This window comes from Rhinatrema bivittatum, chromosome 12, assembly GCF_901001135.1.
Source record: "Rhinatrema bivittatum chromosome 12, aRhiBiv1.1, whole genome shotgun sequence".
Classification (NCBI taxonomy): Eukaryota; Metazoa; Chordata; class Amphibia; order Gymnophiona; family Rhinatrematidae; genus Rhinatrema; species Rhinatrema bivittatum.
In genome coordinates this window covers 62,688,547-62,700,893 of record NC_042626.1, presented here as the reverse complement: position 1 = coordinate 62,700,893, position 12,347 = coordinate 62,688,547, and the positions used below count along the sequence as shown (strand labels likewise).

The 12,347-nt window shown below is 43.9% G+C and overlaps 1 protein-coding gene across 1 annotated transcript in view; it reads right to left on the bottom strand.

Moving 5' to 3' along the window:
* Positions 1 to 12,347, bottom strand: part of PDE9A (phosphodiesterase 9A) — a 128,029-nt gene that overhangs the window by 45,527 nt on the left and 70,155 nt on the right. The window contains exon 12 of the mRNA XM_029572245.1: positions 10,793 to 10,875. Within this exon, the coding sequence (XP_029428105.1) occupies positions 10,793 to 10,875 (83 nt within the window). The remainder of the gene's footprint in view (positions 1 to 10,792; positions 10,876 to 12,347) is intronic.

The window sequence follows — 12,347 nt, the reverse complement described above, 5'->3', positions numbered from 1 at the left end:
ATCTTCTCTCTGCCAATGTTTTTTTTTTCTCTGGCACCAAGCAGTCTGAAAGGACTAGAAATATAAACTACTTCTGAGTGAAGTTTGTATTAAAAAAGGTAGGTAACAAATCCAAGTAATAAATAAATAAAATACTCTAGATGGGTCACCACAAAAAGGACAAGAGATTTTGCTAGTGAAAATGCAAATTCTGATCTCATTATTGGACTGTTGCTCTTGGGCAGTTCTACCCACTTCAATTGATTAGCTTTCCTTTCTGAAAAAGATGTGAGAAGACTTGGTAAAGAACTATTTTACTAATGTGTCCAGGTTGCCTCCTTTCCTACATTAGAGGAACTCCACAGCTTTGATGTTGGCTTACCCAATCCACTATTCCACCGTGTCAATGCAGGAATAAGATGATTCAAACCCATTAAGAATCTTAAAGTTCATCTCCTCCCAAGGATAAAACATCTGTGGAAGTTTCTTGTATTGAATTATCTGATTCTTAGACTTCTCCACTGTCTCCACTCTCTTTTTGCTCAGAGGACAAAATTCACAAGTCTGTCTGATCTCTTCCAAAGCAGCCTAGGAGTACATCTCCTCCTGAAGATATGTCCTACCCCACCTTTGTGCAGAAAATGGCCAACAAAATTGCATTTAAGTTACAGGAAGAATCAGAACTTAGAGAAGATCTTTGTGTTTGCTCAAATACATTCATACATCTAAGGCAGGTAGTGGAAGTACCAGTACATAGGTTGCTGCAAATCAGAATATGGCAAATACGTTTATCAAGGAAGTTAGATCTAAAATACAGAATTCAACAATCTTTGGAGCATAATAAAGTTCAACTTCCCATCACTCTGTAGTAGTGATGACAGCCTTAAAAAAAAAAAAAGTGCTCCAATATATATTTCAACACTCAAGACACCAGGATGCTGGACAACATAGCAAAAAGAGTCTTCCAAGGAGCTATGCTAAGCTAATCAGTTGCATATAATTTAATGCATATACCTTTGTTTACAAAAATTACACTCTCCACAAGGGATATACATTTGTTTGAAATCACTGAGGAAAAAGCAACAAAACAAGGCCATTTTTGTTTGATTTATGGACCCCCCAAAAACTGAAGAGTCCCACAAATTTAAATGAAAACTTTTGAATCCTTTAAGTTTCCCATTCAATTCTATGACTCACTCAAATGCGAGACTGGTAACTATAACAAGGTATATTTCAGGGGAAGAGCTCAATAACCCTCAATCCAGTTAGAGCATTGAGAGGAGAAGATCATCTTGCTAGTGGCTGAAGACTATCAGTCAGCATTATTTTGGGAAATCTTAGGATTTAAAGTTTGGGGTTAGGTAAAATAGTGGTGTGTGTGTGTGAGAGAGAGATAAAAGAGAAAACCAGAGGGAGGTAACAGTTTAAGGTTTGTGTGTATCAAAGGAAAAAGGTCAATTGTTGTGTAGGCGGCCAGAACGACCTCTGAAGGCCTTGCATTCTCTTGTGTCGGCGGCCTCGAAAGGCCTTGCATTCTGTTACCTAAGGGGTGTTTTCGTGTGCCCTTGGGCCTCAGCCCGACCCCAAATGGATCCAGGACCAAACCGAGAGTTGGCGACGTGTCCCAGGATGGCAGAGACACAGTCTTACCCTCTGCTGGGCCTGCAAGCTCCCAGCGCCAACAACATGATGATGTTGGTAGGAGAACAGTCCTCCGACCGTTCCGAACCCTTTCAGACCTGCCGCTTGGATCGGCATGGAGTAGCAGGCCGGCCTGAGGATGAGGGCAGATGGAGGCCTTGACACGAAGACATGACACCAAGGTTGATGCGACGGCATCACAGACGAGGGCTGAAGCGAATAGATGACACCAGGGCTGTTGAAGACATGACACCAGGGCTGATGCAACGGCATCAGAGACGAGATGAGGAACTTGACGAAGCCCAGACGAGACGAGAAGCTGGGCAGATAGACATTGGCACTGTCTCTCAGGGCGCCCTACTCAGCCCACCTTCATGGGCGGACCCAATGGGCTGATCGCGGACCACCCTGTCCCACTACATGCCCCTACACAGCCCGAGGAGGCTGGTCACGGACCATGCGGAGAGCGGGACAAGCGCAGGGAAGAATCCAGCCGAGGCAGAACTTTGATGTTGGAGCCAGATGTCATCTGAAGCACCACAAAGGCTGGCAGGACAAGACAGCTCAGGAGCACAGGACACCAGTCCACTGCCGGCATCTCCCATGATGAAGCTGCATCACCAAGGAGGCCAGAACACCAGGAAGTGAGACATCAGGAGATGAGACACCGGGACACCTGTACGGGGACCTCAGGCAATGAAGACATGGCATGACGAGACGACAAGACGAGACGAGGAGCTCCACGAAGAAGACAGAAGACCTGACAGAGTTCTGGCAGGCAGGAGCCTCCAGGACTGAAGTAACTCTGATGCAAGGCCACGAGGAAATGCAGCAACAGCCCTTTTATAGGGCTAAAACAGGAAACAGTCACGAAGGTGGAGCCCAGGGCATATCCGGCCGTAGGCCCTTTAAATGCTGAAGAGAGGTGCGACCGTGTGCCTAGAGGAAGCAAATATTTTGTGCAGGACCGTGGACAGCGGTCCTGCACCGATGTTGATGACGCAGATGCAGGGCTGGGCCTGGAGGCAGGCCCCAAAGATGGCAGCGGCTCCAGGGGTGGCTCCAGCCGCTAATCCAGGCTGGGGCTTGCGGCCTCCTGCGCCAAGGACCCTGAGGACGTCGGCAGCGGCTCCATGCCGCGTGATGGAAGGCAGAAGTCAGCGGCTCCAGCTGTGAAGAGCAGGGCTGGATGGGCAGCCTCCGGGCCGCGAAGATAACAAAGTTCGTGGTTCCAGCTGCACGGGAAGGCCCGGCTTCGGCGGCGTCTGGCCGCGTCGGGTACAGAAGGCAGCAACGTGGGGGGAAGGTGAGTGCCTGCTCGCAGGGATTAGCTCTGCGAGCAGGGTTCATAACATCAATTACTTACCTTGAAAAGATGTTAGTGTAGTGTGATTTGAGTAGCTGCCAACATTGTTAAACAGAAAGATTAGTAGCGAGTCACTCAGGCTCACTAACTAAAGTTTAAATCAGGAAAAGGATGGTGTTGTACTAACTTGCCTTAAACCACAATATATATTGCAAGGGAAGAGCTCAAGAACCCTCAATCCAGTGGGAACACTGAGGAGAAGATCATCTTGCTGGTGGCTGAAGAGGATCAGTAAGTATTGCTTTGGGAAATCTTAGGACTTAAAAAGTTATGGGAGAGGTAAAATAATAGAATATATTTTTTTACTATGTGTGTGTGTGTATCTAAGATAAAAAGGAAGCCAGTGATTAATTCTAGTTAATTCTATTGTCTGTCTTTCTCTTCCTCCCACCCACCCTAGCTCATCCTTTGATTTATAGACAAGAGACACTTTCTCATTAAAAATCAATCAGACTCTTATCTAAATCATACTATTGCACCAGACCTTATTGAGAGTTTAATTATTCTTTTGTAGGTCATTACCAGATTAATAGTAAATAAACCAATAAATTTAAAGAACTCTAATTGTACATATTCCTACTCCCATAGCAACCTAAAGTTAAGTAGGAACTCAACAAAATTAAGATGAAGGCAGCCATCCAGCAGCAATGGAGGGCCTTTCAGTCTTTTGCATCAAATGTCACATGTATGACTTTTTACCTACTGGTGAATGTTTGTGTGTGTGTGTGTACCCGGTGCAAAGAGTTCCTGGCTCTCAGAGAATGAGTCCGATATCTAGAGGCTAGACTTGCAGATCTGGAGAAACTGAGGCAGACAGAGAGCTATATAAATGAGACATAGTAGCCAAGTCCCAACTCCAGTCTAGAAGCCCTGGTGCTGCCTTGGATCAGAAAGGTCTCCTGGTTGTACAGCATCACTCTGGTATAGCAGGAAGTGATCCTGTAGCAAGGACCTGCTCTCCATGTGATGTGTTGTCCTCTCGTACTGAGCATGAGTCTTCCATGAGTACTACCATGAGGGATGGATTAGGTCCACCATCATAGGTAGTGATTAAATCAGTGGTTCTCAACCCTGTCCTGGGGACCCCCCCAGCCAGTCGGGTTTTCATGATATCCACAATGAATATGCATGAGAGAAAATTTGCATACATAACATGAGAACCACTGGATTAAATTATTAGGAATTTAGATAGCTGGGTGGCTAGTGGACATGAGGTCCACCTGGTAACTTGCCTACATGGTACAAAGTTGGCAGACCTCACACATCACCTAGATAAGATTTTAGACAGTGCTGGGGAGGAGCCGGCTGATGTGGTACATGTAGGCACCAACAACATAGGAATATGTGGGAGGGAGGTTCTGGAACCCAAATTAATGCTTTTAGGTAGAAAGCTGAAATCCAGAGCTTCCAGGGTAGCATTCTCTGAAATGCTCCCTGTTTCACACGCAGGTCCCCAGAGGCAGGCAGAGCTCCAGAGTCTCAATGCATGGATGAGACGATGGTACAGGGAAGAGGGATTCAGTTTTGTAAGGAACTGGGCACCCATTTGGGGATGGGGGAATTTTTTCCAAAAGTACGGGTTCCACCTTAACCAGGGTGGAACCAGGCTGCTAGCACTAGCCTTCAAAAAAAGAGATAGAGTAGCTTTTAAACTAGAAAAAGGGGGAAAGCCAACAGTTGTTCAGCAGCGCATGGGTCAGAGGGAGGTATCTTTGAAGGATACTAATAAAACAAGAGAGTTAGAGCATCCCAACAGAGAGATTGCAATAAAAGTGAAAGTAGTCCATGTCCCTATGTGTGAAGAATCACCGGAGCCAAAGGATTCCAAATTATCCCAATCAACTGAAAAGCAAGTTGTTAATGCAAACAAAACAACAGACTTTGAAATGTCTGTAGGCCAATATTAGAAGTCTAAGAAGTAAGATGGGAGTATATAACCGTGGTGGAAAGAGGCTTACCAATGGGACAGCACTATAGCAGGTAACAAGTTATATCACAATGATAGGGAGGATAAACAGTGTGTGGGGTGGGGGTGGGGGTTTACTTTGTGGCTGGGATGGCTAGATCCAACAGGATAAAGTTCGCCTAATCCTCTTGTCGGCGTTGTGCACAACGCCGACAAGAGGATTAGGCGGCTGAATGCGACCTTACAACTTCCCGATCAGTCCCTGAAGCAGCGCAAATTGCGAAACGTACGTCGGACTGCAGGAGCTCTAAAGTGTGTGAGCACATTCAATCGGAAGTTCAACATAAAACTCAGAAGTATTCTTCGCCTACAAAGCACGACAGCGCTGGAGATAATAGCGCGGCGGCATAGGAGATAAAGGTCGGAAGCGCAGCGGCGCTCCGCACAAGTAAGGCAATTCCGTCTTTAAATTTATTGCAAAGGATTTTACTAATTATAAAAAGGATAAAAAAGAAGGAGAAAGAGAACATTTGAATAAAGAAAACAAAAGACATTTAATGGACCGATGATTAAACATGACCCTGTAAGGTTGAAAGTGTGGCTTACTGCCTAAAAAACCAAGGGTGTTATGATGGTCCACTGTTCCAGATAAATTCTATGCACATAAAAAAATCTAAAAAAATTATAATCTATGCGACGTTTATTTTGTGAGATTTCAACTACCCCAATATTGACTGGGTAAATATAACATCAGGACTTGCTAGAGAAGTAAAATTTCTGGCTGGACGGATGGAATAAATGACTGCTTCATGGAGCAATTGAGTGAGTGAGGGAGCTATTTTAGATCTAATTCTTAGTGGAACTCAGGATTTGGTGAGGGAGGTAACTGTGGCAGGGTCACTTGGCAGCAGTGATCATAACGATCAAATTTGAACTGACAATTGCAAGATATGTAAATCTACAGTTCTAACACTAAACCTTTGAAAGGGAAACTTTGATAAAAATTAGGAAAACAGAAAAAACTGAACGGTGGAGCTGCAAAAGTTAAGTGTACATCAGGCATGAACACTGTTTAAAAATACCATCTTAGAAGCACAGTCCAGATGTATTCCACGCATTAAGAAAGGTGAAAGGAAGGCCAAACGATTACTGGCATGGTTAAAAGGTCAGGTTAAAGAGGTTATTTTAGCCAAAAAATACTTTTCAAAAATTGGAAGAAGGATCCATGTGAAGAAAATAGGAAAAAGCATAGGCACTGTTAAGTTAAATGTAAAACATTTATAAAACAGGCCAAGAGGAAATTTGAAATGAAGTTGGCCGTAGATATATTTTTAAAATATATCTGAAGCAGGAAACCTGTGAGGGAGTTGGTTGGGCCATTATATGATTGAGGGATTAAAGGGGCACTTAGGGAAGATAAGGCCATTGTGGAAAGTCTAAATGAATTCTTTGCTCTCATGTTTACTAATGAGGATGTTGGAGAGATACCGGTACTGGAGATGGTTTTCAAGGGTGATGATTTGGAAGAATTTAACCGAATCACGGTGTACCTGGAATATATAGTAGGCCAGATTGACAAACTGAAGAGTAGCAAATCACCTGGAATCGACGGCATACACCCCAGAATTTTCAAAGAAATCAAAAAATGAAATTTCAGACCTATTAGTAAAAATTTGTAACCTATCATTTAAATCACCCATTGTACCTGAAGACTAAAGGGTGACCAATTGTAACACTAATATTTAAAAAGGGCTCCAGGAGCGATCCGGGAAACTATGGACCAATGAGTGCCAGGAAAAAAGTAGAAACTATTCTAAAGAACAAAATCATAGAGTCTATAGATAGACATGGTTTAATGGGACACAGCCAGCATGGGAAGTCTTGTCTCACAAATCTGCTACATTTTTTTGAAGGGGTTAATAAACATGTGGATAAAGGTGAACTGATAGATGTAGTATATTTGGATTTTCATAAGGTGTTTGACAAAGTCCCTCATGAGAGGCTTCTAAGAAAACTAAAAATTCATGGAATAGGAGGCGATGTCTTCATGGATTGCAAACTGGTTAAAAGACAGGAAACAGAGAAATGGTCAGTTTTCTCAGTGGAAAAAGGTAAACAGTGGAGTGCCTCAGGGATCCATATTTTGACCAATGCTTTTCAATATATTTTTAAATGATATGGAAAGGAATATGATGAATGAAGTGATCAAATTTGCAGATGGCACAAAATTATACAGAGTAGTTAAATCACATGCAGACTGTGATAAATTGCAGGAGGACCTTTCAAAACTGAAAGATTGGATGTCCAAATTCCCAATGAAATTTAGGGTACACTAATTAAAACAATTAAAACAAATTAGAAAACATTATTTTATTTTTCATTGCACAGTTAAGCTCTGGAATTCATTGTCAGAAGATATGGCTAGTGTAATTAATGAAGCAGGGTTATAAAAAACTTTTGGATAAGATCCTTCTATTATCTGAAAAAGTGAATAACTGATTCACATTTACATGTTCTAGTCCTCTCATGATTTTTATAGATCTCTATCATATCCCCCTCAAACATCTCTTCTCCAAGTTGAGCAACCCTAACCTCTTTAGCCTTTCCTCATAGAGGAGCCGTTCCATCCCCTTTATTTCGGATGCCCTTCTCTGTACCTTCTCCAGTGCAACTATATGTTTTATGAGATAAGGTGACCAGAATTGCACACAGTATTGAAGGAAAGGAAATTATCAAGAAGATATAAATTTCTAGAGATGTGAATTGGAACTGGTATCGGTTCGGATTCCGGTTCGGATTCACATCGTGAAATTTTTATCTTGCAGTCCGATCGGTTTTTTTTTTTTTTTTTTATCGGCTGCGCCCGAGCCGATAACCAAACAATACAGCCGACTCTTTAAAATGAGTTTGTTAGTATCCCCCCACCCTCCAGACCCCCCCCCCCCAAATTTTTAAATACGTGGTGGTCCAGCGGGGGTCCCGGGAGCATTCTCCCGCGCTCGGGCCGTCGGCTGCCAGTAAACAAAATGGCACCGATGGCCCTTTGCCATTAGCATGTGACAGGGTATCCGTGCCATTGGCCGGTCCCTGTCACATGGTAGGAGCAATGGACGGCCGGCGCCATCTTTAAAAATGGCACGGGCCATCCAGTGCACCTACCATGTGACAGGGGCCAACCAATGGCACCGATAGCCCCTGTCAGACGGCCCGAGCGCGGGAGAATGCTCCCGGGACCCCCGCTGGACCACCAGGTATTTAAAAATTTTGGGGGGGTTCCGGAGGGTGGGGGATACTAACAAACTCATTTTAAAAGGTCAGGTTGTGTTTTTAGGTTGCGTCCTTTCTTCCCGCCCCCCCCCCCCCCCCCCCCCCAATAACGATAAGAAAACACACTAAATTAATCGTGGGGTTTCCTATCGCTATCGGGGACCCCCCGATATCTGACGATATTGAAAATATCGGACAATATTTTCAATAGTCAGATAAACGATTCACATCCCTATAAATTTCTCCTTTTCAGTTACAAAGAGAACACTTCATTTGGATCTCTGATTGATCACTTATTGCTAAAATCAAGCAGAACTACAGCTTCAAAGTAAAGTAAAGGCCGACAAAGTTAGGGAAGCAACAACTTCTTTAGCGCATCTGTGCTCCAATTCCATAGAAGATGATGTAAGGCTGCTGCGTGGTCTTTTAGCCATACCTTCACTGCCCATTACTGCCTAGAGAATTCTTCACATCAAGTCAGCAGGTTTGGACAAGCAGTTCTTCAAAGCTTATTTCCTAGGTTCCTTCAACTCCACGCCCCACCCCCCACCCCTTCCTTGGGAAATAGGTTGCAATGATCTATTACTGATATGGAAAAACAACAAACTAATCATATGTAACCTTGAACTTAGGAGTCCGCTCTTGTGTGGTTGCTTGTCCACAGAGAAAGAAAAGTTGCTTACCTTAATAGTTGTTCTCTGTAGACAGGAGGCTAGAAAATCCCTTCCACCTCCTCTTTAAGACTGAGGAGACTCGGATGGCGAGCAGCAGCCAGCTGTTTGGGAAGGTCCGAATATGCTCAAACAGACTTTCTAGGTCTTTCTGAGCTCAGAGAAAGCTCACCAGATGACATCACCCACTCATATGGCTGATTGATCCTGCTGCCTACAGAGAACACCTACTACAGGTAAGCAATTTAGGCTTCCTCCTGTATGCTGGTGGCTCCCAATGAAATATTGTACAAGTGTTTCTCATCAATATAAACTTCTCATAACATTCATTTAGCATTCTGTTTCTTAGGTTCCTATAATTGTGATCTTTGATAGTAATCCCACCTGTGTGAATTAGGATTATGGGTGCAGACTGGCAAGGTGAGCCCTTAAACTGCCTGTGGGTGAATATCTGGGTTATGAGTGATCCTAATCCAATAAATACCATCAGCAGTGACTACTTCAATTATAGATGCAGCTTATGATTCTATTCCATAGGAACATAGAATAGGTCAACAGATAAGACCATAAAGTCCAGCTGATCTGTCCATGTGCCCTTCTTGGCACAATATTTACTTATTTGCTTGATCACTTCCCCACAAAGGATCTTCTGTGCTTCCCCCCCAGGCTTTCTTGAATTCTTTTACTGTTTTTGCCTACATCAGAAGACTCTTCTATGCATCCGCCAGCCTTTCTGCAGAGGAAATGTTTCCGATATGTTACTCCTGTGTTTACCACCTTTCAACTTTATACCATAATTCCTTGCTCTACAGCTTCCTTTCCACTAAAAAATAGTTTGCTTCTTGTGTGTTATTTATATCTTCGGAAAGCAAAAAGCAGCCCCACTGCACAGCTTGCAGTTCATGTGAGACTGCAAGTTGATTTTCAAAGGGAAATTCCTGCCACTTCCTTTTGAAGATCAGGCCAGTGAGCAGAATGCACTGATGCAGGCACATAGTGCATGCCAGAAATCACACTCAGAGATTTCATTATGCAATTTCTATGCGTATTCTCCCTCATCTGACCTAACTATATCCATTTTTTGCTGCATAAAAGTAGGTGCTTACTTTTACCCACATGGGGGAAGAGGCAATCAGACATTTTTATGCTGTAAACACAAACTTGCCCACTTAAGTTTAACTATTGCCTCTTTAAAGTATGTCTCCATCATATTGCCATCTCTCTCTTCTCCTCTAGGGTATCCATACAGTAATTTATAGTACTTAAGGGTTTATGATCTAATATACTCCTCTGGACCTAACTCTGGACCCTGGAGGACTTTTAAATATCTGAAAGATATTGATGCACATGAAGCAGACCTTTTCTGCTGGAAAAGAAGCTGGAGAACTAGAGGTCATGAAACATCATGAAACATATGAAACACCAAGGAGGCATATTTGTTCATGGAAAGCGTGGAGGATGCCTGGAATGCCTTCCTGGAAGAGCTGGTGAAGACAAAAATGGTGACTGCATTCAAAAGGGGGTAGGATAGACACAGAGGATGGAACCTGTGGTAACTTTTGCTGCAACATTTCTGTATGGAGTAACCTGCATGGAGTGGCAGTTACAGTCCTAAACAACTTACTGGGCAGACTGGATAGACCAGTTGGGTCTTTATCTGTGGTCATCATTTACTATGTTACTTTGGATAAATAAGGATCATAGGCGTGATCTTTGATTATGATTTTATAAATCTTATCTGAAAGTGAATATCTGGAATATGGGGATAGTTTAGCAACCAGTAACCTCTTCCCATGGGCAAATGTCAGGATTATGGCTTGGGCTTGAAATCATAATTAAACACCACCCGTGGATGAGTATAGGGATTATGGGCAGGCTTGTGAACCAATAAATCCCATCCACAGGCAAATAGCTGCAATATAAATGGCGATTTATTTCTGGTATATCTCAAAATAAACCTACGTGTTGTTGTAACCAGGGTGGTCCAGGTCATGGCAAACAGCAGCAGTCATGAGGATGCCCAGCTCAATGAGGGATAACTTTTCCTGTACCAAACAAACAGGGGTTACTCTCACTTTATAAATTATCAGGCAGTCAGTAAATTTCCATAAATGATCTATGAAAATGCTGGTCCTCTCAAGCATGTAATACCACAGAATTGTTACACATATGTAATCCATTGTTGAACATGAAATATATTTAAATTAAAGAAATTCTCTGCATGGTTTTCTTTTTATGTTGCCTCCAGCTCTCTGCTTTCTTTCTCTGTCGTGTTGATGACCTTTGAACTGATTCCTGTAATCCTGGTGTTACCAAACGTTTTGGCTGTGAGACCCCTTGTGAATTTCCAAAAGGTTGTGAGACTTAGTACATTCTTATCACTCCCTCTCTCCCCCCAGCCTGTCCCCACTAGTCTTCTCCTCTCCCCAAGTCTATTTCCACCAATCTCTTTCTCAGACCCCCAGCCCCACCAATCACTTTCTCTCCCAGCCCGTTCCTATCACCCTCTCTTTCCCCCTCACTACCACCACCCATTAGCCCAGGACAAGATTTAGGCATGCACAATGTAGGCCACTGCCTCTGGTGCCAAATTTACATTGGCTCCAGATTGCCAATGCTGCCATGCCATCATCCAGGCCTGTTGTCACTGACACCAACCCCAGAAGAGCAGCAGCAAATCTGGCAAAGTTCAGCACAGGGCCTACAAGCCCTCACGTGCTGAAAGGTCCTGCATTGACTTCACTCCCTCTTTCACATGGGATTCCAATTACCATGGAAACCCATGCAAAGGGGAGGGGGGGGGAGGGGGTACTGCAGGGCCTGTCAGCACAGAGGGCTTACAGACCTCAGGCAGAATTTTCTTGTGGGCGTCGCCACTACTAAGGAGTCAGTACCACTTGCAGCACAGCAACTCTGTGGTGAGGTTCAGGAAGAAGGAAGGAAGGATCTGAATGGGTTGGGTACAGGGTTTCTGGATTCCTGGCACCTTTAGAACCCCTTGCCTTTTATCACCCTGATTTTAAATCTGACCCTGCATTAGTCTCTCACTCATTACTTATTTCTGCTGTCCTCTGCAGGTGGTAATGTTGATAGAGCTGCTTTTGTTTCAACAACGCCCCCCCAAACTCACACACTCAACACACACACACACTCAACACACACACACACACACACACACACTCAACCCATGGCTCCAGCAGCTTCTGACCTATATAGTCACACCAATTCCACCCCCTTGGCTCTGGTGGCTTCCAAGCCTGAGTGTCATGCTGATCCTGTCCCTTTTCCCCAGCTCAGGTTATTTCTGACTTGTGTGTCTTGCTGATCCCACCTCAGCTATCGCTGCTTCTGCCTGCACAGCCCTTACATATCCCAGCCCCAGAGTGTTGGAGGACTGAAAGCAGGTGGTCATTCTCCAGCCCAGATAGCAAGGGGTTAACATTCCCTGGCTGTGTCACATGACCTTGCACAAGCAGGGTTAGGACTGTAAGAGAGAGTTAATTAAATAGGATGTAGC